General features: G+C 37.0%; 1 protein-coding gene across 3 annotated transcripts in view; it reads left to right on the top strand.

Moving 5' to 3' along the window:
* The window catches only part of ATL2 (atlastin GTPase 2), a 57,992-nt gene that overhangs the window by 14,938 nt on the left and 18,508 nt on the right, over positions 1-24,546 (top strand). For all 3 annotated transcript variants that reach the window (XM_027621638.2, XM_027621637.1, XM_027621639.1), the window contains exon 2: positions 10,525-10,769. In XM_027621638.2, the coding sequence (XP_027477439.1) occupies positions 10,525-10,769 (245 nt within the window). The remainder of the gene's footprint in view (positions 1-10,524; positions 10,770-24,546) is intronic.

The raw sequence follows: 24,546 nt of genomic DNA, 5'->3' as shown, positions 1-24,546 counted from the left end.
CGTTTTATGTGAGAGAAGTTTAACCTTATGAGTTTTTAATAACACTGTTTTATAGGAGCAAATAGTTAAAAATTTTCTTGAAGTTCCTGATTCTGCTTCTCTTTAAAAAAGACACAAAAAAACAGGTTATGGAAGTCCAAGGTTGTGTCTGTCAGTATTCTTCTGGGCTGCATCTGTCTGGGGGGAGCTGTGAGGGAAGCCCAGCACTGTTAGAAAGCTCACTCAGGTGGCCGCTGATGACTGCAGACCAATAGACCAATAATTTTCAACTCCATCTATATATCATGTCACCATATTAAAACATTTTCTACACTTACATTTTTAAAGTAGGGATGTCTGTGTTTACTGCCTTTTTTCGCTTTTTCCAGAGTCCTCAGTGGCTAGGCTGGAGTGGTTAGAGTATTAGCAGTCTCTCAGGAAGAATACAGGATTATAGTTTAGCTTGAAAACTTTTTTCCTTCTGTAAAAACTTTACATCAGAAGAAACTACAAAATAAAGTTAGTTTACATACTAAACACCTGTAAAATATGGTGATCCTTGGTTCTCCATTAGGTTCTGAGACTAACAGTGTTGGAATCATTTTGGAGTTAGAAATGTGCAGTTTCAGGCTTCCCTCCAGATTTATTGAATCAGAATATGCATTTTTACAAGATCCCCAGATGATTCATATGTATGTTAAAAGTTTGAGAAGCACTGCTGTAGAGGAAAAACACAAAATTAATAAGAACACCTAGCCCAGTTCTCCCTGCAAACAGAAGTCTAGTTCTTTGTTTTCCTTTTCTGTACAATTAGTGAATTTGTCTGCCTAATCTCTAAAGCCCCTGTGTGAGTGATATATGATATAATTTTAAGTATTGAGACTAATTTTTAAGCATATATACTAGAACTTGAATGTCCTCATGTGTCTTGACATATGTATTATAGGAAGCATATGTGTAATCTGTTGATGCTTAAACAGATATGGAATTTATAGGAATAATAAAAAAAAGCCCTCGCTCCTCAACATAAAAAGCTATTTTGAGTTGAAAATAAGTATTAGTAACTTCCTAATACTTTTTATTTTCTTTGCAAAATATTTTGGCACAATGAGATAGTGGATTCACAGGAATTCATTCACAAAGGAGTACATTTGTCACCATTGGAGACACTCAAAATTGTATTTTCCAGTTCCTGAATTCAGGTCAAGAGAAAACATTTTAAATTTAATTTGAGCAGTGTCAGAATTGATGGACAGCTCTAGTTTTTCATCACATTGGGGTATAACCTTCATGGGCAATACTCCTTGAAGTAGATGATACTAATTAGAATATTTTTATTCTGGAAAATGACTAATAAATTGGTTGTATTGCTTTATTCTCTCATTCAATGGAAGTGCTAAGGGGGGCGGTGGCACCTGGGTGGCTCAGTCAGTTAAGCATCTGCCTTGGGCTCAGGTCATGTTCTCAGGGTTGCCACTCCCTCTCCCCCGCCCCTCCCCCCACTCGGGCTTTCTCATGAATGAATAAAAGCTTAAAAAAAAAGTGCTAAGGGGAATAGGCTGCGTTGATTTTTTTTCAAAATCTGCCTTACTGAAATACATAAAATTCACTGATTTTTGAGTACAATTTGATGAGTTTTGATGAATTCGATGAGTTTTGTAGCCACCACCACAACCATAATACAGAATTATTTCCATCATCTCAAAAAGCTGCTTGTATCCCTTTATAATTGTCTTGGCTTGGGCTGCTATAATAAATTACCATAGACTGGATGGCTTAAACAGACGTATGTTTTTCAGTTATGGAGACTGGGAAGCCCAGGATCAAGGTGACAGCAGATTTGGTTTTAGTCCTCTATCTGGTTTGCAGGTGGCTGTCTTGCTGTGTCCTCAGAGGGTGGAGAAAGATCATCTCTCTGAAGTCCCTTACTAATTCATGACAGCTCTATCCCCATGACCTTATATTATCACCCCGCAGGCCCCACCTCCAAATACCATCACATCAGGGATTAGGGCTTCAGTATACAAATTTGGGGACACATACACATTAGAGTTTGTAGCAGTAGTCAATTCTCTTCCCCTCCCTTCAGCTCCTGGGAGCCAGTGATCTGCTTTCTGTTACTGTAGTTTTACTTTTTCTAAAATTTCATATACATGGACTCAGACACTATAGCATTTTGTGTGTGGCTCCTCTCACTTAGTATATAGCTTTTTAGGTTTATCTGTGTTAGTGTGTATTTTAGTAATTCATTTCATTTCCAAGTAATAGTTCATTTTATGGATTTAACACAATTTATGCATTTTCCGGTAAATGGACATTTGGGTTTTTTCCAATTTATGTCCATTATGAATAAAGCTGCTGTGAATATTCATTTTCAAGTCTTTTGTTGCCTTTTTTTTTTTTTTAAGATTTTATTTATTTGACAGAGAGAGAGACAGCAAGAGAGGGAACACAAGCAGGGGGAGAGGGAGAAGAAGGCTTCCCGCTGAGCAGAGAGCCCGATAAGGGGCTAGATCCCAGGACCCTGGGATCATGACCTGAGCTGAAGGCAGATGCCCAATGACAGAGCCACCCAGGCACCCTTGTTGTCATATATTTTAATTTCTCTTTTAAGTACCTAGGTGTGTGATTGCAGTTTGTATGGTAAATATATGTTTAACTGGGGCTCCTGTCAGGCTCAGTCGGTAGATCATGCGACTCTAGGTCTTAGGGTTGTGAGTTCAACCTCATTTTTTTTAAATATTTAAAAATTTTTTTTAAAATATTAAAATATTTTTAACTTTCTGTAAGGTAAATTATAATTTATTTATACCAAAAAGTTTTTCAAAGTGGTTGTATAATTTTGTAATCTTAACAAATATATGTGCAAGCCAGTTGCTCCCCGCCATCTATTTTGTCAGTCTTGTAACTTTTAGCTATTAGAGTGTGTAATGGTATCTGATTGTGGTATTAATTTTTATTTCTCTAACATTTAATGGTGTTGAGTATATTTTCATGTGCTTAATGACCATTCATATATCTTCTTTGAAGTGTTTTTTAAAATCTTTGCCCATTTTAAGATGGAATTGTTCTAGGGGGTGCCTGCATGGCTCAGCCCGTTAAGCATCTGACTTGGGCTCAGGTCATGATCCTAGGGTCCTGGGATCCAGGCCCTGTGTCAGGGGGCCTTCTCAGTGGGGAGTTTGTCCCCCCTGCCCTCTCAAATAGTCTTTTAAAAAAATGGAATTGTTCTTATCGAACAATTGTAAGAATTTTTCATGTATTCCGAATACTCGATTTTGATTAAGGATTTTTATGTCTGTTCATGAGGGCTATGGGGGTACAATGTATGAAAAACATTCGTACAATGTTTTTGTCTAGTTTGGTATTAGGATAATCTGGCTTCATAAAATGACTTGGGAAATGTTCCTTTTCTTTTTTTCTATAAGAGTATTTGTAGAATTGGTATAATTTCTTCCTTAAATGTTTGTTTGTTTGTTTGTTTTTTCTTTTTTTCCCTTCCTTAAATGTTTGGTAGAACTCACCAGTGTAGCCATCTAGTCCTAAAATTGTCTTTTGTTTTAATGGATTTGATTTTAAACCTCATTTTTTTTTTCAGTTTTCCCTAGTAAAGAGTACCTACTTTTTAGTTAGCCAACTGATAATGAGTTTCTTAGGGTTTTTGCTTTCACATTTTAGGAGGCAAGGATTGATGTGTTCAGATGAACTGTTTTTATGGGGAGGTAGGTTGAGAGGAATGGTAAGATAGACATAGAACTTTACAATTGCTTGACGTTGTGTATTTTGAAAACTTTGTTTTTTTAATCCTCCATGCCACTCCTTTATCTCTCCCAATCCCTAAAGGACTGTGAAAGTAGAAGAAAGGTTGAGAAAGCTGTGTTATAGAATCTTTGAGACTTTTCTTTTACTTCTAATAGCACTGACCTGTATCTCTGTTTTTAGTATTTGGATCTGACCTTTATTAGCCTCACTACTATTTTTTTTTTTTAAAGATTTATTTACTTAGAGAGTGCTCACAAATGGGAGGGGCAGAGAGGGAGAGAGAGAATCTCAAGCAGACTCCTCGCTGAACTTGGAGCCCTACACAGGCCTCAGTCTCATGACCCTGAGATCATGACCTGAGCCAAAGTCAGGAGTTGGATGCTTAACCACCTGAGCCACGCAGGCACCCCTAGCCTTACTACTTTTTAAAAGAAACTTTCGGGGTGCTGGGTGGCTCAGTTGGTTAAGCGACTGCCTTCGGCTCAGGTCATGATCCTGGAGTCCCGGAATCGAGTCCCGCATCGGGCTCCAGTCCCGCATCGGGCTCCCTGCTCAGCAGGAAGTCTGCTTCTCCCTCTGACCCTCCCCCCCATGCTGTCTCTCTCAAATAAATAAATAAAATCTTGAAAAAAAAAACTTTCTATTATGGAAGTTTTCAAATATGTAGGGAAGTGAAGGACATAAAGGAACGTGTGTATATACATCTCCCTAGATTCAATGATTATCAACATAATGGCCATTTTATTTTATCTATTCTTCCATAGTCAGCCTCCCCATCAGATTATTATGCCTTTGTGGTGTCTGAGATGTTGGTAAGATCTTTCCACCACAGCTGGGTCAGAATGCCAAAGTATTCCGATACTGTTACATTTCTGGTGTCTCTGTTCCTCCTTTCAACCCTGTAGTAGCAGCTTTCTGGTAAGCTTTGCATAGTGTTGTATTCCTCTGCACCTGTGAAGCTTCTGGGCTGCACCTCTGCACAGCTTCTTTTTCTTTCTGTCCTGTGTAGCAGGTTCCAACTGCTTTAGCAGCCCTAAACTCAGATCTTGTGCTTTGGTTCCCCATGCCGTGTTTAGGAAATTGTTTCTAGGCGGTGGGGAGGTAAGTGAGAGGTGGCCGGTGGTGATCATGGGGCTCACCTTGTGAGTTTCCTTCTATCAAGGATTATTCTCCTATGACTGTTGTCCATCCTTGAAAAGCGATGCCTCATATATTTTGCCTAGTTTTACAGTTTGTGGCAAAGGGCCAGCAGTTACGCTAATGACTGGAAGAGGAAGTCCCAAGTGTTATTTTGTTCTTGTTTTTTTCTGTTAAGTGTACCTATGTTTTTAAAAAACAAAGCAAAACAGAATCGGGGATGAGTTGTAATAGTTTGTGATCTGCCTTTTTCCCACTTATTTTATACTGATGTCTTAAATATCCCTAATATCTTAAATGTGTGGATGTGTTTTTAAGCCGTGTAATATGTCTATGTGGTTAAAAGAACTATTGGGTCCCTTTCCAGCGGAGTTCCACACTCAACATCAGTTTTCACTGCCATAAAAAACACTGCTCAACAAACTTGTTCGTCTTTGTTAGCATCTTTATTTTCTTATAAAATGCCTACAAATAGGTTTGCTATTGTATAACCTCTTAAAGGCTTTTAAAAATATGTGCTAGAATAAACTTCTGAATACTTAGATGCTATTTTCATTTGGTTATACAGTATAAATGTTGAGGGCCAAGTACCAGACACACAAATACTGCTTTTGTCAAACTGCTAATTTTTGTAAATACACTGAGTAGACTGAATCCAGGCTACTTTCCATACAGATTGTTTTACATTTTTAGTTGGAATGTGAATAATAACTTAAAATATACTTTCATTGCTTTTGAAAAGTGAATTACTCTTTACTTGGTTCTCTTTCTACAAGTTTGGGGTTGAAATAATCTAACATTAGTAACATTTTATTGTAATGCAGATTTGTAGCATCTTTTTATTGCCTTAGCTTATAATTATGCTGGAAGCTGGCAGACGGATCTAGGTCAGTCCTGAAGTGTAAATTTTGCCATTGGAATATATACTGAATGTATGAATTTGGCAGATTTAAGATAAGGTATGTTTAAAGAGCAATAAAAAAGACAAGTGTCTTTTTTTGTAGATTTCCTTTTTTAGAGGAATTTTAGGTTCACCACAAAATTGAGTGGAAAATACAGAGTACACATGTACCCCAGTCCCCACACATCAACAGCCTCCCTGCTCCAGACCAAAGTGGTACAGTTGTTACAGTCTTCATTGACTTCTCATTATTACTCAAAGCCCACAGATTACATTAGGCTTCACTTTCGGGGTTGCATATTCTGTGCGTTTTGACAAATGTGTAATACCATATGTCTGCCTTAAGAGAGAATAGTTCAGCTGCCCTAAAAATCCTCATGCTCCACGTGGTCATGTGTCCTGCCCCCTCAACCAGTGGCAACTACTGATTGTTTTTACTAAGACAAATGTCTTTTTGTAGGCCTTGTGACAAATAGGTTGAGTATACTTAGCCTTAAGGCATGGGGAAATATTTGAGGAACAGTTGGTCTTATCTAGGTAGGTATCTTTCAGCTTTGACCTTGAAGGATCCATTTGGGAGTTGGAGTGGGGGAAGAACTGGCTTGGAACAGTGAATCAGGAAAATTTATTGGGGGTCTGAAGTCACCTTCAGTCATTTTTTGACACTGAGAAATGGAAATAGAATTAAAATCACTATTCTCTGCAAGCATTTAACTTCAGTTTAAAATCTCAAAGTAATGCTAAATTTAAAAAGATTTCCAATCTAGGTAATCACTGTATGTTAATGTTTACAAGTAGTCTAATGAAATGTACATTATAATTACTCAGTTGCTTATATCAGTATTTGATGAATGAAGTACTTTATCTGTAGTTCCTACAAATTTGGTAGAGAAGTCATGATGGGGGAGTAAACTTAGTGAACCATGTCATTGTGCTCCATTATACCTTTGAAACATGTTTGTTGCACTTCACTTTAGAAGTCTGTAGACTAGAAATGGTGACAGTATGTAGACCTCTGCTGCCTGTATATCTGAGGTTCCTATCTTTATCCATGCTAATCAAAGAAAACTGGCTTAGTGGTAACTGTAGTCAACTGATCTAGGTGAAATTTCAAGCTAATAAAAATTTCCTGCCAAGTGGTTTGTCTGTTTTATTTATTTATTTATTATTATTTTTAAGATTATACTCATTTGACAGACACAGCGAGAGAGGGAACACAAGCAGGGGGAGTGGGAGAGGGAGAAGCAGGCTTCCCGCTGAGCAGGGAGTCTGATGTGGGGCTCAGTCCCAGGACCCTGGGATCATGACTTGAGCGGTAGGCAGATGCTTAACGACCAAGCCACCCAAGCACCCCTATTATTATTATTTTTTTAAAGATTTTATTTATTTGAGAGAGAGGGAGGGAGGGAGCACAAGCAGGGGGAGTGGCAGGCAGAGGGAGAAGCAGACTGCCCGCTGAGCAGGAAGCCCACCTGGGATCATGACCTGAGCCAAACAAAGGCAGACACTTAACCAATTGAGCCACCCAGGTGCCCCGTTTTATTTTTCAGAAATTGTTGCTTTCTTTACAGTAGGAACATGACTATTTGTTGATTTTAACAAAATCAGCAATCCAAATTTGGTCATTGTGATATTTTAGCATACTTTATTCATTTTGGATTCTTATTAATTAGTGTATTACTTGGTAGAACTTCATACTTTAAAAAAAAATACACACACACACACACTACTCTTGAGTTGCTGGAAGTATTTTCCCAAACTGATTATGTGATTGTCAAATTTGCTCATAAAATACATAGGGGCAGGTATAAAACTCCTGAGTAGTATGTGTAAATTTCATCCAATCAAGAAATATTTATTAAGCACCTGCTAGGTGCCAAGCACTGTTCTGGGTGCTGGGAGACAAGAGTGGTCAACAGGGTGATTGGGATCCTTATTTTATTTTTTTTTTAAAGATTTTATTTATTTATTTGTCAGAGAGAGAGAGACGGGGAGCACACAAGCAGGGGGAGTGGCAGGCAGAGGGAGAAGCGGGCTGTGGGACTCGATCCCAGGACCCTGATATCATGACCTGGGTGGAAGGCAGTGGGATCCTTATTTTGTGGTACGTATATTCTATGGAGGGAGAGGTTTAAGGTAGACATGTAAACAAATAAAGCATTATTTTAGATACTGAAAAGGACGGTGGGGAAAAAAAAAACCTGTTTTGTTCAAGTGATGCGGAGGGGTCTGTAATTTAGACTGAGTGGTCAAGGAAGTCCACACTTAAGAGATAATATTTCAGCTGAGATCTAGATGATGGAGAATTAAGCCACATGAATTTCTAGGGACAGAGCATTCCAGACGGGAAAACAGGACAAAGATTCTAAGGTGGGAAACAGGTTTGGCCTGTTCAAGGAACAGCTAGAGGACTAGACTGTAGAAACCAGAATACACAGGACTGTGGAGGTCATGGTAAAGAACTTAGAGTTTGTTTTGTTTTTTCTATTTTCTGGTTACAGTGGAAAGCTAATTGAGGGTTTTATTTTATTTTTTTAAAAGATTTTATTTATTTATTTGACACAGAGAGAGTGAGAGCAGGAGCACAAGCAGGGGGAGTGGGAGAGGGAGAAGCAGGCTTCCCACCAAGCAGGGAGCCCGATGTGGGGCTCCATCCCAGGACCCTGGGATCATGACCTGAGCCGAAGGCAGACGCTTAATGACTGAGCCACCCAGGCGCCCCTAATTGAGGGTTTTAAACAGAGGATTGATAGTCTAGAGGGGGAGACATATAATAAATAACTACTTACATAAATATTCAAATGATGGGTGGATTCGGATTGGGGGAGTATAGGAGGACTAAACTTGGTTAGGAGCCTCAGCAAAGATACTCCTGAGGAAATGATGTTTAAACTGAGACCTAAGGAATAAGCATGAATTGATTAGGGCAATGACGTGGAAAAGAATATTCCAGACAAAGGAATATCATGAGTGAAATATGTGTTTAGAAAGAGCTTTAATAACATGAGGATCTGAAAAAAGGCTAGCTTGTCTGTTTGTAGTTTACCTAGGCGAGAGTAGCACCAAATAAGGCAGGAGAGATTTGGCAATGAGTACAGGATTTTATGACGTGTAGGATTTTAGTTGTTAATCCTCCATGACTGATTTTAAGGAGAGTAATTTAATCACACTCATATTTACCTATATTATTTAGTTGCTACTTTGTGGAATTTAGATTGGATTAGAGGAGGGGGCAAAAAGGGAGACCAGTTAGGTACCACTCTATATTTGTGTACCATTGAAACTGGAAGTGATAATATCCCCTTTAATTAAATATTGATTGCTTTTGCTTTCACAGATTCTCCTTTGAAATTGCTTGCTCTTTATAGTGTCACTGCAGCACATTTTGAAATAGTGTTGCTGTTTTTGTTGTGTACAGTTAAAGGTGCCTTGGGATGTGGAAGTAAAGGCTCTTAGCTTTTGTAAATCAAATAAGCTAGATACTTCTTTATGTAAGGAGAAAAAAAGTCCATTAATGTAGATAGATAGTCTTTAAGAATAGTGGTTAATTGGATAAGGTGTTCTTGCAGTGTTGGCTAATAATGGGCCACTCCTCAGTAGACTGTCTCCTGGGAGACAAGGGACACAATAGATACAGTATGTATGTCTCCATAGATTGGAAAGGGGCATTTGGTAGACAGGTTCAAGGGGAGAGTCTTTTAAAAATGTTGATGTGGGAAAGGATAATAAATAAGGTCCCCAGGAGTAAGTTGTTACTAACTACCTGGAATCAGGCAGTTGATAGGGAAGAAAGCCAGACAAGGGATATAGACTCTGAAACTAGCTATTAGGTGTTTTTGTTTGTTTTGTTTTTAAAAAGAACAGAAGCCTACACTTTAGAAACTTGTCTCTGCTGTTTCATGTTTTATAGTTATTCATTACTGTTGAGTAAAGTTCTTCAGCAAAGGTTATACCTTCATTTAGTGTGTTGGGTAAACAAAGGAGGAGTTTATATAGCTGTTTTGGGGGAGTTATGTGATTTTTGAAGTGGTGGCTGTGGTCTTTGAAAAAGAGCCCGGAGGCCAGTGTAACTATAGGATATAACTCTGCACCTCACTGACTCTTCTTGTGTTTTCCACTAAAATATTAATCCTGTGCTTTGCTTTAATAAGGGAAGAGTACTCTTAGGTTACTCTTACTAAATTAGGGGGCTCGTTAGCTTTACCATAAGTGTCAGTTTTAGAAACTTCTTAGGACGTTAGCTTAGCTGTTTAAGTTTCACAGTGAACAATGTTTACAATGTTTACAATTCCTGTTTTAACCGTTGTAACTTAGAGTAATTTCTAGGTGATGCCCACAGGGAAAAATTGGATTCTGAGTTATTGGGCAAAATTGACTCCCCCAAGCCCCTTTTGCACAGATCCAGTTTCTGTGTCCATACAGTAGCAGAAGTTGTTTATAGAATGATGCAGTGCTCAAGAAACAGCTACTGTTCACATTTAGCTGTTACGACTTAATAGTAGTAGAGGCTGTACTCGTATTGCTGCTTATCTGTATATATAGTGGGAAATCTTAGCAATACTCTTGGTCCAGTTATAGAGGGAGTGAGAAATCCAATATGTGCTTGAACATCACTTTTTGTAACTATTTTCAGATGATCTGGAATAAGGGGGAAGTTACTTGGAATTTTGTTTTATTTGTGGTCCTTTAGGAGAAGTTTGTAATGCAGGTATTCAAGTAACCTCTTTCTCTTGTTTTACTTCTAGGTGAGAATTATGAAGATGATGACCTAGTAAACTCTGATGAGGTTATGAAGAAACCATGTCCAGTACAGATTGTTCTTGCTCATGAAGATGACCATAACTTTGAGCTCGATGAAGAAGCTTTGGAGCAGATATTGCTACAGGAGCACATACGAGATCTTAACATAGTAGTGGTATCCGTGGCAGGAGCTTTTCGTAAAGGGAAATCATTTCTACTGGACTTCATGCTTAGATATATGTATAACAAGGTGAATAGTGTCTTTTAAATTGAACCCAGTTTAAAACAACCAACCATCCAACCTTGTTTAAAAATAATAGACAAAAAACAGTGAGAGCTGTGTCTTTAATTTTACAAAAACGCAGTTCTTGCTGAGACTTCTCAGTTAAGACAGTAATCTAAGTTTGAGTTCTTGATTCTTCCTCCTCTCCATAATTGCTTTTTGCATATAGTACATAAGGGTGCATATGACTGAGCATCTATGTTAGAGGCATTGTAGCTCTAACCTGCGATGTCCTAAGTATACTCTGAAGTCTTTGTTGTACTGTTCATCTCTCCCGTTATTTCTTCACACCTCCCCCTTCTTGATCACCTTTCCAACAATGCATGAAGTAGGCTGATAGAGACTTTTGTAAAAGTGCACCTATGCTCTTCAAATAAGTCAGCTTCAGTCACTATTGCATCTTGAAATAAAGTCCAGTTCCTTAGAGTGGCTTCCAAGGCCTTCAGTTGATGTCTGAGCTTCATATCTTGCTTCTCTGTGTCAGGTATACTAGAGTTTTTGCAGTTCCTCAAGTGTTTCATGTTATTTCTCATATGTTCCTGTATCCTTGGCTAATCTTGGCATAGCAGGCCTTCCCCGATTTTTTTTTTTTTTTTAAGTAGGCTCTATGCCCAATATTGGGGCTTGAACTCACAACCCTGAGATCAAGAGTCACATGCTCTATGACTGAGCCAGCCAGATGCCTTCTCTGATTTTTAAGACTATGTTATATCCAACTCTCATGGCACAAATAATTTGTTTCATTGATACTGCTTTAGTTATTTTTCCTGGCCAGTTTAATCTCTGCCAGGAGTGGGTCTTGTCTTAATTACCCTATCTCCCTCACCGAACACATTAATTGGCCTATAGTGAGCACTTATTTTCTGTTTTGACCAATGAATCTCCCTTTCTCCACAGATTGTCACTTTTTAATGGTGCCAGACAATTGTTATTTCCCTCTTCCTCCCTGATTTTGGCTTTCTCCCCTGAAAAAAAGCAAGAAATAATTTCACTTGAATCAGAATGTTTTTCTAACAGTTGAAAGTTGGTTTGAGGGAGTGAGAATTTGATAGGGACGAAGAAGGAGGAATTGGAAATTTGGAGTGGAGCACTTAGGAGGAAGAACTTTCTTTACAGGGGGCGTTTGACATTCAGAAACTACATGAAGATGCTAGAAATAACACTTTGACAGAATTATGTAATTGCCTAAACACATGTCAGGGTGCTCAACCTTTACGAGTTCTGTATCAGTCTGTAACTGGGTGTGCATCTGCCTTAAGGTAAGTAACAAGGTAAACATTCCTAGTTGATTTTCCAGGAAGCTTTTCAGTAAATTCTTTTCACAGGGATCTCCTCAGGCATGGTCGGGTATGCCTCAGTAACAAGAATGTAGTTCATATTAAACAACACTATTTTGCATGTTTAGCAAATTGAGAAAGATACAGTATTTCATCCATTTAGATTTGATTATTTCTCGCTTTTACATCTGAAATAGAGAAATGAATAAAGAGTGGCATATTCTTTTAAAAAAAGAATGTACATTTAAATATAATAATTGAGGTTCTAACTCCTTAAGTTAGCTTATGTATATTGTGTGTGTGTGTATTATGTATATTATGTATGTGTGTCTGAGCTGTTCAGTGCAAACGTATTTGTGGGTCACAGACCGAATGTTCAAAGGGAAAGGAAGTATAGATCACTTGCCTAGGAATAACAGATAAATTTCACCTCCAGGTGCCATTTCTGAATCCATCTCTGATCAGTTAGTAGTGGTTGTTCAGAGGGGGAGTAGCAGCCCACGCATGTGTCATGTATTTGCAGTCTCTGAAGTAATAACAATTTCCTTTTTCCTGGGGGAGACCCTGAAGCCACAGGAAGGTTATGAGGGCCTGAGTGAGGTTATACACCTAGTTAATGGCCTCTAAGCTGAAATATCATTACTAATACAGAATTTCTGGTATAAGTAATCTTACTCTGTTAATTAAAAATGACATTAAACGTCTGATTTTTGGGATAGCATGCCTCTACTTACACTGATTTAGTGGTGGGTCATGCTTTTCCTAGGAGAATGAAAGTAAACAAGGAGAAGTCACAATGGGGTAGTTTTGAATTTATTTCATTAACCATATCTGTCTGCAAATGTGGAATGCTAGCTGAAGAAGGTAGGAGATGAGTAGTGGCTTATACTGACTTTGTATGTCCTCTTTATTGACCTGAGTCAATTTATGTAAGGGTGAAGTTCACTAAAGGAGCTAAATATAAATATTTTACTTCATGATTTAGAAATAGATGACTGTTCTCATTTTGAGTAGTTAGTAAAGTAATAATACAAGGTTAAATGTGAGCTTGTTTCTGTTGGACAAAAATGAAAACTTCAGTATTTAATTTCTTAAAACTAAGAATATTCTGAGGTGTTTACCAAACATTTCCAAATTATAGGGGAAATTCTGATTTTTAGGTCTCATATTGTGAAGTAAATAGCTTCTTACACAGGTGTTGTTTTGAGCGGCTACTTGGATTTTGAAAATAGATTTTCAAAGTACAGGAGGAAAGAAGTTAGTTTTCTTTTGTAAACTTAAGAGGTGAACTAAACATTTTTCTAGAATAAAATTCCCTTGTGTGTTGGAATTGATCATTTACTATAGTTTATATGAGAGGGTCACTAAAATTGCTAATTCTTGAATTCATAATGTAGGAAACATTTTGAACTTATAAGGATATCACTTATGACATTCACTATGAATGCCATATATGAGGAATACCGCAGAAATTCAAGTATTGTTGGTGAACTTAATAATTTGTAAGTGGAATATTTATTACTTGTAAAAGTCATTCTCAAAAAGCTATAAATCATAAAAATTTATGTGAGAAAAGGTCTGTTATGTCAGTATTTAAAAAAAATCATTATTTCATTTGTAAAAGTAGGGAGTTATATAAGAGGAGATGAAAATCTGTAATGAGAGACAGAGTAGGTGGTAATGGTGGGAGAGAGGATGACTTTTCCCTGCAGAATATATGTGTATACTTTTAAGTATTTTATACTTTTCCCTTTCTAATGCTGATTTGGTTAAGGGTATAGTTCAGATAAATATATTTTTTCTTTTTTTGACTTTTTTTTTCCTGAGGTATAATTTATATACAGGAAAGTACCCAAATCTTAAGTGTATAGGTTGCTGAAATTTTACATATATACACACACACACACACACACATATATTCACATACCCATATTATCACTACCCAGATGAAGATATAGAACCTCACCCCCCAGCATGTTATATCCCTTCCAGTTAATAGATACCCCCCCAGTTAATATCTACCCCAAAAGGTAACTGCTATACTGAACTCTTGTACCACAGACTGGTTTTCCAATTTTTGAGCTTCACATGAATGAAAACATGCCGTGAGAGTTTGTGTTTGGTTTATTTCTTTAAAGTATCTATGAAATGTGCCCATGTTTTTGCATGTAGTGATCATTATTTTTGTTACTTTGGTATCTGCTATATGATTATACCATATTTTATTTATTCATTAACTGTCAGGGGATATTTGCTTTGATCTTACAAGTTTTAGTAAGCTGGTTTTTGTGAATCCCATGCTTCCAAAGTAGATTACTCCTATGATAATAGGAATTATTACAAAAATGCTGATCAAAAATTATCATGTAAAAGTAATTTCAGTTTCAGGAATCGGTTTAGGAAGGTCAAAACTTAATTTAGAATTAAATTATGTAAAACTTAGTACTTGGGACATATTGAACACTAAACAATGGTGAGAGCTGTTACTTAACTCTTCTAGATAGAATCTTAATTCTGTATGGAGTTGGTTGCCATTTTATGTCATTCCCTATTTTTTAAAAAACTTTATTAAGAATTTTTAACACATGTAAAAGTAGATAACACTATAATGTGTCCTCATGTATTTACAGTTATCAACTCAATCTCATTTCATCTATACCCCAGCTCATTCCATACCTTATGTGTTGTTTTGAAGTATATCCAGATACATGATTTCATTTGTCAATATTTCAGTATATATCTCTTTAAAGATAAGGGGTCTTTTGGACATTACAGTAATATCATACATAAATAATTCCTTAAGTAATATAGGGAATCAACTTTCCAGTTGACTCAGATATTTTAATTTTTAAATTTTTAACTGTTTTGAGTCAAGATCGAACCAAATGAGGTCCACATTGTGATTGGTGGCCTTTAAAGTGTTTAAACTCTTTTCAGGCTTCCCTCCATCTCTTTTTCTTGGCAGTTTATTTGTTGAAGAAACTGGTTGTTGGTCTTACAGAGTTTCCTCAGTCCGGATCTGCTGATTTTTATTCCGTTTGTATAGTTTTACATGTTCCTTTGTCCTGTGAATGTTAGTCAATGCTAAGGACTTAATCAGACTCAGGTTCGACTTTTTGGCAAAAGCATCTTCCATGAGGAAGTATAGATTATCTTTTAAGATAACAGTTTTTGAATCTTTACTGAATTCTAGGTATGCTGATTACTGAGTAATAGATACTATCTCACTCAGTATTCACATTAACCCTATGCAGTCTTATTAGAATTTCAGCTTGATAGTTGAGGCTCAAAGGACATGGCAAGGGTGAGATCCAGACCAGGGAATTTGATTCCAAAGTCTTCTTAAAATCACTATATAAAATGATGTTTGGTCCTTTTCCATACTTACAAGTGAACTATTCTTTTGTAAACGGTCTCTTTTCCATGTTTACTTCAGTAGTTGAGGTAGACAGACAGGAGTGCATGCCTGCTAACTTTTTCCTGCCCCATGGTATCTATGCTTAATGAGCAGAGTTTTGACTCCATTTATAACATAATTGATAAAGGCATTTCAAGGGAAACTATATATAGTTTTTATTTTTTACTTTTTAAAGAGTTGCTCCCCGAATGGCTTCCAGAGATCAGGAGTAAGAATTATCTTTAAGGATCATATGTGCTGCTACATACAGTTTGCCAAAAGCACAAATATCTCTGAATTGGCCATATGGGATGTTGAACTTGATTTCACCTTTTTTCCTAAGGTTAGCAATGTCTTTGATGTGAGACTTGGGGGAAATGTGTGAATACATGAAGAAAAACTTGGTTTGTTTCATGTTCTTTTCTAAGAAAGAAATGTCTTTAGAGGAAGAACGATATTTTTAAAAGTTTCTTCCTAGGGTCATTTTATTATTTATTTTTTGGTGGTATAACTTACATACAATAAAGTGCATAAACCTTAGCATAGCCAGTGAATTTTTATGTACCTATATTTTTCTAACCACTGCCATTCAGATCAAGAAAGAGAACACCTCCAGTATTCTAGAAGGCTCTCTCATTTCCCCTGCCAGGTATTACTATCTTTTTTTTTTTTTTGACAGAGAAAGAGAGAGACCACAAGCAGGGGGAGGGGCAGAGGGAGAGGGAGAAGCAGACTCCCCGCTGAGCGGGTAGCCCAGTGCATGCTCGATCCCAGGACCCTGGGATCATGACCTGAGCCGAAGGCAGACACTCAAACCGACTGAGCCACCCAGGTGCCCCTGGGTATTACTGTCTTTAACACTGAGAGTCCACCACCATCTTGACTTAAATCACAGTAGATTAGTTTTGTCTACTCTTGAACTTTACGTAAATGTAATCATAAAGTATGCATTCTTGTGTCTAGTTTCGTTCGCTCAACATTGAGTCTAAGAGATTTCTCCATGTTATTAATGCATCAGTAATTGTTATTGCTGAGTGGTATTTCATTGGATGAAGACATCACAATTTTTCTATTCCTTCTTTTTTGATAGACATGGGTTATTTGTAATTTTTATCTATTATGAATAAAGCTACCATGAACATTCTTTTACAAGTCTTGGCAACATAAGTACTTATTTCTGTTGGGTATATTCCCAGGAGTAGAAATGTTAGGTCCATAATGCCCATTTAACTGTAGTAGGGACTGCCAAAATTTTTTCCAAAGTGGCTTTACCAGTTTGTACTTCCATGAGCAATGTAAGAGACTTAAAGTCTTTATACATCTGATGAACAGTATTGTCAGTCTTTTTAATTTTAGCTGTTCTGATAGGTAGGCACTTTGTAAGTTTTAAGCCATCATCTTACTCTATACAGGTTCATGCTTATAAAACTGTTACCACATTTAATGTAGAAATTCAGCTTATTCATTTATTACTTTAACTGAATTAGCTTTTGTGTATTTCACTTATTACAAGTGAAACACTGTGTAATTATGTAATAAGCTGCTGAAATTTTAAATTTTATATTGTTACTATTTTTGCACATGCAAGAAGCCAGCAAAATTTGATCAGAATTCCAAAAAGGAAAATAAGAATTGGTGGGGTTATTTTTGTCCCTGAATATAAGCTAAGGGGTTGGGTATAGAGGTTATGTGAACTCTGAACTACCTTTTTTCCATTAGCACACTGACTTTTTTTCCTCCTAGATTTTGATTGCTGGGTTGAAACTAATCTTCTGTTCTCTCATATGCAGGTTTAAAATTAGTGTGAGTAATTTCAGTTAGAAAAACTTCACCAAATGTTGCCAAAGCTAGAGGAATCAGAAGCAGATGAGATGGAGGAGTCTACAATATATTGTTCCAAGTCCTTACAGCAGTGTTTTGGGAGAGACTTTCTCGGTTGTATTCCTGAATCTATTCCCTGAAAAATGTGCTGTCATTTGTAGTCTTTGAAAGCAGCCCTCTAGCTTTAAGCCCCGAATGTATGTACTGCCTGTTAAGTATTATCATCAAAATTATGGTACCTACATCAGCATATGTTTGGACTTGAGAGAACATAAATTATTTGTTCCAACAGATCTTTTTCCATTCTGAAGTCTGTGTTCCTTTTAAGTTAAAATTTACTATTTCTAAAGTACTTGATTTCATTTAGGTTATTTATTGAAGGATATCCTAAGTAATAGATTGTTAATGTAAATACTGATGACTCAAACACAGCTTTAAGACATTAGGGGGTTAAACAGTCTTGTATAATTTAAGTTCCTTTTATATTAATAGTAACTCTTTTTGAAGAATACTTTTTAAAAGTCATTAACTCCCTGCCTCTTTGCCTCATTCTCCCAGACAACTTTGCTGTTTTAACTTACAAGCTTTAGTTCAGCAGTGCTTGTTCTCACTGAAACATTTTCTTACACATATTTTTAAATAACTAATAGGATGCATTTCCTATAGATACTTGGTGATGTTCACCATAACCCTTTCATCAGAAAGCAAGTTGAGGGGCGCCTGGGTGGCTCAGTTGGTTAAACGGCAGACTCTTGATGTCAGCTGGGGTCACGGTCTCAGAGTCCTGGGATTGAGCCCAGTGGTGTGCTCCGCGCTCAGCAGGGCATCTGCTTGAGTCTCTCTCTCTTTCTCTGCCCCTCCCATGCTTGTGTACACTCACACACTCTCTCTCTCAAATAAATAAATCAATAATTTTTTTTTTTTTTAAAGCAGGTTTAGGGGTGCCTGGCTGGCTATTCAGTAGAGCATGAGACTCTTGATCTTGAGGTTGTAATTTCGAGCCCCGTGTTGGGTGTAGAGATTACTTAAAAATAAAAAAAATCTTAAAAATGTTCAAGCCATAGGATTTATGACATATTGCACTAGTGCATGGACGTATAGCAGAACCTCCAGTGGACAATGCCTTTTCCTCCTAGACTTCTGTAGTATTATGGGATGGATTTTGTATGACTGGGAGTCTTTGTTAAGCTTGCATACTAAGTGTATCTGATTTTTGGTTTTTCTTTTAACAGCTTTTTTTCCCCCCAAAGATTTTATTTATTTATTTGACAGAGAGACAGCAAGAGGGGGAACACAAGCAGGGGGAGTGGAAGAGGGAGAAGCAGGGTTCAATCCCAGGACCCTGGGATCATGACCCGAGCCAAAGGCAGATGCTTAACGACTGAACCACCCAGGCACCCCTCTTTTAACAGCTTTATTGAGATATAATTTACATACCATATAATCAATCCAGTTTCATGGATTTTAATATATTCGCAGAGTTGTACAACTATCACCACAATTTTAGAACATTTTTACCACCTCAAAATGAGAAAAATGAAACTCTGTACACGTTACCACTTCTCCTTCCCCAGCCCCAAACCTCTGGCCCTAAGGAACTATCCATTTGTTTTCTGTCTATACATTTGCCTATTCTGGACATACACATAAATGAAATAATATAGGGTCTTTTGGTGACTGGCTTCTTTCACTTAGCATAATGTTTTTTTTTTTTTTTTTTTTAAGATTTATTTAAGAGAGAGCACGATTGGGGGTTGAGGGGCAGAAAGAGAGGTAGAAGCAGACTCTCCACTGAGCAGGGGGCCCGACGCTGGGCTTGATCCCAGGATCCTGAGATCATGACCTGAACTAAAGGCAGACTGTGCCACCCAGGTGCCCCAGCATAATATTGAAACGTTCATTTATGTTGGAGCATTATCTGCTTCATTCCTTTTTAAGACTGAATAATTGTCGATTGTATAGATATACCACATTTTATTTATCCATTTTACCAGTTAATGGATGGGTTTCCACCTTTTGGCTTATGAATAATGCTATAATTATATGAATATATATTAATACATAATATTTCACTAATTATAATACAAGGGTATATAATAATGAATAATAATGGAAATAGGTAAGGGTCTAGCTTCAGTTCTTTTGTATGTGCCTATCCAGTTGTCCTAGCACTATTTGTTGGAAAGGCTATTCTTTGTCCATTGAATGGTCTTGGCACTTTTTTTGTTGAAAATTGATCATAGACATAGGAATTTATTTTTGGACTCTCAATTTTATTTCATTGGTCAATATGTCTTTTAATGCCGGGACCAGACTGTCCTGATTACTGTTGCTCTTTGGTAAGTTTTCAGATCAAGAAGTGAGAGTCCTCTTATTTTGTTCATCTTTTAAGATTGTTCTAAAAAAATGAAAATAATAATAATAATAAAGAAAGATGATTATTCTAGGTCCCATGCAATTCTGCATGAATTTTAGACTTAGCCTGTCAGTTTCTATGGGAGGTTAGCTGGAATTCTGTTGGTAATTGGGTTGATTATGAAAGATCAGCTTGAGGAGTATTGCCATCTTAATATAAAGTGTTCCAGTTCATGAACATGGGATGTTTTTCCATTTATGTAGATCTTTAATTTCTTTCAAAAATGTTTTACGGTTTGCAGAGTATGTTTTACTTTTGTTAATTTATTCCTTTTTTAATGCTATTATGGTACGTATTGGAATTGTTTTCTTAATTTCATTTTCAGATTGTTCATTGCAAGCTTACAGAAGTACAGTTGATTTTTGTGTATTGATCTTGTATCCTGCAACCTTGCTCAATTCCTTCATTAGTTCCAGTAGTTTTTTAGTGTACTCTTTAAAGTTTTCTATATACCAGATCATGTCATCTGTAAGTAGAGATACTTTTACTTCCTTTCCAGTCTAAGTACCTCTTACCTCTCTTTCTTGGTAACTGTCCTGGCTAGAATCTCTAGTACAATGTTGAGTACAAGTGGTAAGAGTGGATATCCTTACTGTTTTCGAAATCTTTAAGGAGGAACCATCGAGGTTCTCACCATTATGTATGATTTTAGCTGTAGGATTTTTTGCACTTTTTTTTTTAAATCAAGTTCAGGAAGTTCCTCTCTATTCCTAGTCTGTTGGGAGGTTTTGTTTTGTTTTTTAATCATGAATGGATGTTGGATTTTGTCAAGTGCTTTTTCTGTCTATCTGTTGATATGATCATGTGGTTGATATGATTAGCTTGTTGATATGATTATGTTATTAATATTTTTAAAATATTGAGTCAGTTCTTGCATCCCTGGAATAAATCCCATTTTGCTGTGGTGTATAATGTTTTAATATACGTTGTTGGGTTTAATTTGCTAACATTTTGTTGACTGTTTTTGCATCTATGTGCATGAGGTATATGGGTCCATAGCTTTCCTTTTTTTTAATGTCTCCAGAACTTTTTCACCTTCCCAAACCGAAACTGTACCCATAAAACTCCCGTTTTCCCCCTCCCCCTCAGTGCCTGGTAACCACCATTCTCCTCTGTCTCCATGAGTTTAAGTACTCTAGGTACTTTGTATAAGTAGAATCATAAGGTATTATTATTTTGTGGCTGGCTTATTTCACTTAGCATAATGTCTTCAAAGTCAAGGACATCTTTATAACAAGATTTTTTATTTTAATTCTTGTTGAGTGTGTACCTAAGTTGGTAAGAGTTGTCCTTTGTCTGAGCTTGTGACTTGGGTCAGTCATAATGTTATCTGTCTGGCCCCAAAAGAGAGGAGTTGGACATGGGGTTAGTTAGGTAAGATGTTAAACAATTTTAAACTGTTTTAAGATTCTAATGTTTCTTCATTTGTTCTAGGACTTGCAGGGTATTCTTACATATTCAAATGAAAACACTAAATGATGCTTGGTGGTCAGAATGTGTATATTGTTCTGTCTACAATTTGAGTGTTGATTGTTTATAACCTACCTCCTAAATTAGGTAGATTTACAAGATTAAGATTTTTATCCATGGTGCTTTTGTGGGGAATGTCTCTCAACTAAGAAGGATCTCCTCTTTTATTGTAGTGTTACTTAAACCTTTAATTTTATCCCTTTTGTCATTTTTCTTCACAGCTCTGGTAAGTTACTATGGCCTTTATTCTTCCAGCCTGCCCAATTGGAGTGTGTAGGCCTGCAAACAGGAAGTTGTGTGTATTCTGACACATACAGATCTGGCTGGATCACCAGCTCTGTGTTTTAAAGTTTACCTGGCTGTTGTTTCAGTTTGTTGCTAGGGAATGTTATCTTTCCTATGGTGAAATAAGAATTTGTTTCTTATTATTTAGAGTAGGTAGGGTTTCTCTATTTTTGATAATTATATTACACTGGTAAGTCTTTTTGGCAAGGGCTCATGTTTATTCACTATAGTATTTGACTATATTTAAACTTTGGGTGTTTTCAGATTACCTTTTAGCATTAAGATTAATTCTAAAAGATCTTTTTATTTTACTGGAGGATGAAAATTATTTTTGGAATTTTGAGTTTTAAGGCTTTTTTTTTTTTTGTCTCCACAGTAGTAAATGGTAAAATGGTACTAGTTTACTGTTTTTCAAGTTATCTTAAGATTTGTTTTTAGGGGCGCCTGGGTGGCTCAGTTGGTTAAGCGACTGCCTTCAGCTCAGGTCATGATCCCAGGGTCCTGGTATCGAGCCCCGCATCGGGCTCCCTGCTCGGCGGGAAGCCTGCTTCTCCCTCTCCTACTCCCCCTGCTTGTGTTCCTCCCCCCCGCCCCGTCAATTAAATAAATAAAATCTTAGAAAAAAAAATTTGTTTTTAGTAACTTATGACAAATAGTACCTGTTTTCAGTGAGGCTGCTTCTAGAATTCACTAGAATGCTCCTTGGAGGGCAGGAATGTATGTTCTTGTGTACTGCTGTAGCCCTAGAACCTAGAACAGTAGCTGGCACGTGGTAAGGGTTCAGTGAATACTTGAGTGAATGTATAAGTGTATTTTATGGAACTTACCAGTATTCTTTATGATACAGTAATAAACTTCTTCAAGTTTTACCTGTTATCCTTTTTTTCTTTAAAAAATTTATTTATTTATTTTTTTAAGATTGATTTATTTTAGAAAGAGAGAATGCACACGAGTAGGGGAGGGGCAGAGGGAGAGAATCTTATGCAGGCTCCCTGCAGGAGCCTAACTTGGGGCTGGATCTCATGATGCATGAGATCATGACTTGCCAAACCAAGAGTCAGACCCCCTCAGACACCTGAGCCACCCAGGTGCTCCTCTTTCATCCTTTTATTGACTAATCAGTTTAGTGGTTTTTAAACATTCTGTTAACAGGGTAAACCAAGAAAAGATGATACATAGTCAATAGATTTTTTTTTTTAATTAGTTTTTTTTTTTTTGAGGCATAAGTTCTTTTTAAAATTTTTGAGAGGGTAAAATTAACAAACGTGTTAGCTTGTGATTTTGGTCATACATACTTTTTAAAATTTATTTTTACTGTCTTGTCTGTGTAATTGTTTTTAGGAATAATAAAAGGGACATATTTCTTCCTTATCTCTCACGCATGCTCAAAAGGAAATAATACATTAAAACTTAGTAATTAAAATTTTTTATGTGTTCATTTATTGAACAAATACTTTGAGTGCCTACTACAGGCCAGGCATTATTCTGTGTCCTGGAATACTGTTCTGTGTTTTGAGGAAAAAATAAACAGACAAAACTTCCTTCCTTATGGAACTTATATTCTCTTAGAGGAGATAGAGAAATAAGACAAGTAAAATGTAGAAGAAAAATCGATTTCTCTAACAGGGTGGATTCTTTTAAGTTATTTGTCTAGGTTGGACCTTTTAAGAGTAATCAGTTTAAGTACCGCTTTGGCATTGTTAGGGGAATGAGAAGCCACATGTGAGAGCCTAAAATGGGGTAAGACACTTTGGTAGGAGCAATTTGGTAAACAGGTGGAATTTATAGTGTGTGCTCTCAAGACTTAGACAAGAAATGCAGTGCAAATGCAGGTGTAAAGATAACCACCTGTAGTGTCAACAATATTTTTTAGGAATTCAGAAAACTTGGAGTTTCTTTGAGTGCTGGCCCAGTCCAGGCAGAGAACAGGTGGAAGGAACAAAGGTATAGATAGGCTAAACAACATACATACTTGGAATAGTGACCTTTTTGGTATGGTAGAAACAGGAAGAGTGTGTGTATGTGGTGTGTTAGGGGGACTATATGGTATAAAAGGAGCAGAGGTAGGAAAAGTAAATTGAAGGTGGGTTGTATGCAACAGATCTCTAGATGGTTCTGTAGGTAAATGGAGAACTGCAGGTGACTTTTTTTTAAGGTTTTATTTATTTGAGAGAGAGAGTGGGGTGGAGTGGCGGAGGGAGAGAATCTTAAAGAAGACTACCTGCTGAGCACGGAGCCTGACTCAGGGCTCAATCTCACCACCCATGAGATCATGACCTGAGTTGAAACCAAGAGTCTGGTGCTTAACTGACTGAGCCATCTAGGCGCCCCCACAGATGACTTATAGGACAGTAGCATGATTCCATTTCTTGTTGAGAAAATTAAGTGACTATGGGAGGATGGGTTGGAGAGTATAGCATGGAGGTGCAGGAAGACCTTTTTAGAGCATCCAAAATATAGTCCGGGGCAAGACCACTGTTGTGCTTGTTTAGGGGGTACCATTATTCCTCTAATCACTGTGAAGGGTCCCTCCTGAAGCACAATCCTTAGTATATAGTGTGAATGGAGTCATGCCATGAGGCAGCTTTGTCACCAGTAGAGAGATGAGGGGGCCTTAAGTTGAAGATACTGAAAGGTGAAGAAGAGTGCAAGAGAATTTTGTAATTGATAACACTGGTAACCTACTGGGGATGGGAGTTTTGTGGAATAATCATCATTATAGATGGTTTGAAGTTTAAGGCTGATCTTCACATTAGGTGTCCACTTTTTTCCCCACCTTAAATCTGCTTTTCACAAATTGCTTCACTCCCTCATTGAGCCTACCTTAAACATCTTTACTCATAATGTGAGCTTTGTTATCTGTTTTGGACTATGTGTCTAAGCTTATTAGTATTTCTGAAACAAAGGAATTTTTCCTGTGGGCTACTTTGAGTAAAGGGTATGTGGGCTAAAGTATAGGGGTCTTGATATCTGTCAAACTACTCATTATGTTCCAGATAAACTATCTTATGGTATATTAATTTTATATTATTTCACAATATTTAATTATAACTATTTGGCCCTGTGGTTTTATTTATT

This window comes from Zalophus californianus, chromosome 8 (assembly GCF_009762305.2).
Source record: "Zalophus californianus isolate mZalCal1 chromosome 8, mZalCal1.pri.v2, whole genome shotgun sequence".
In the NCBI taxonomy this organism is placed as follows: Eukaryota; Metazoa; Chordata; class Mammalia; order Carnivora; family Otariidae; genus Zalophus; species Zalophus californianus.
Note: the sequence above shows the minus strand (reverse complement) of the source record. Positions and strands in the feature narration are given on the sequence as shown.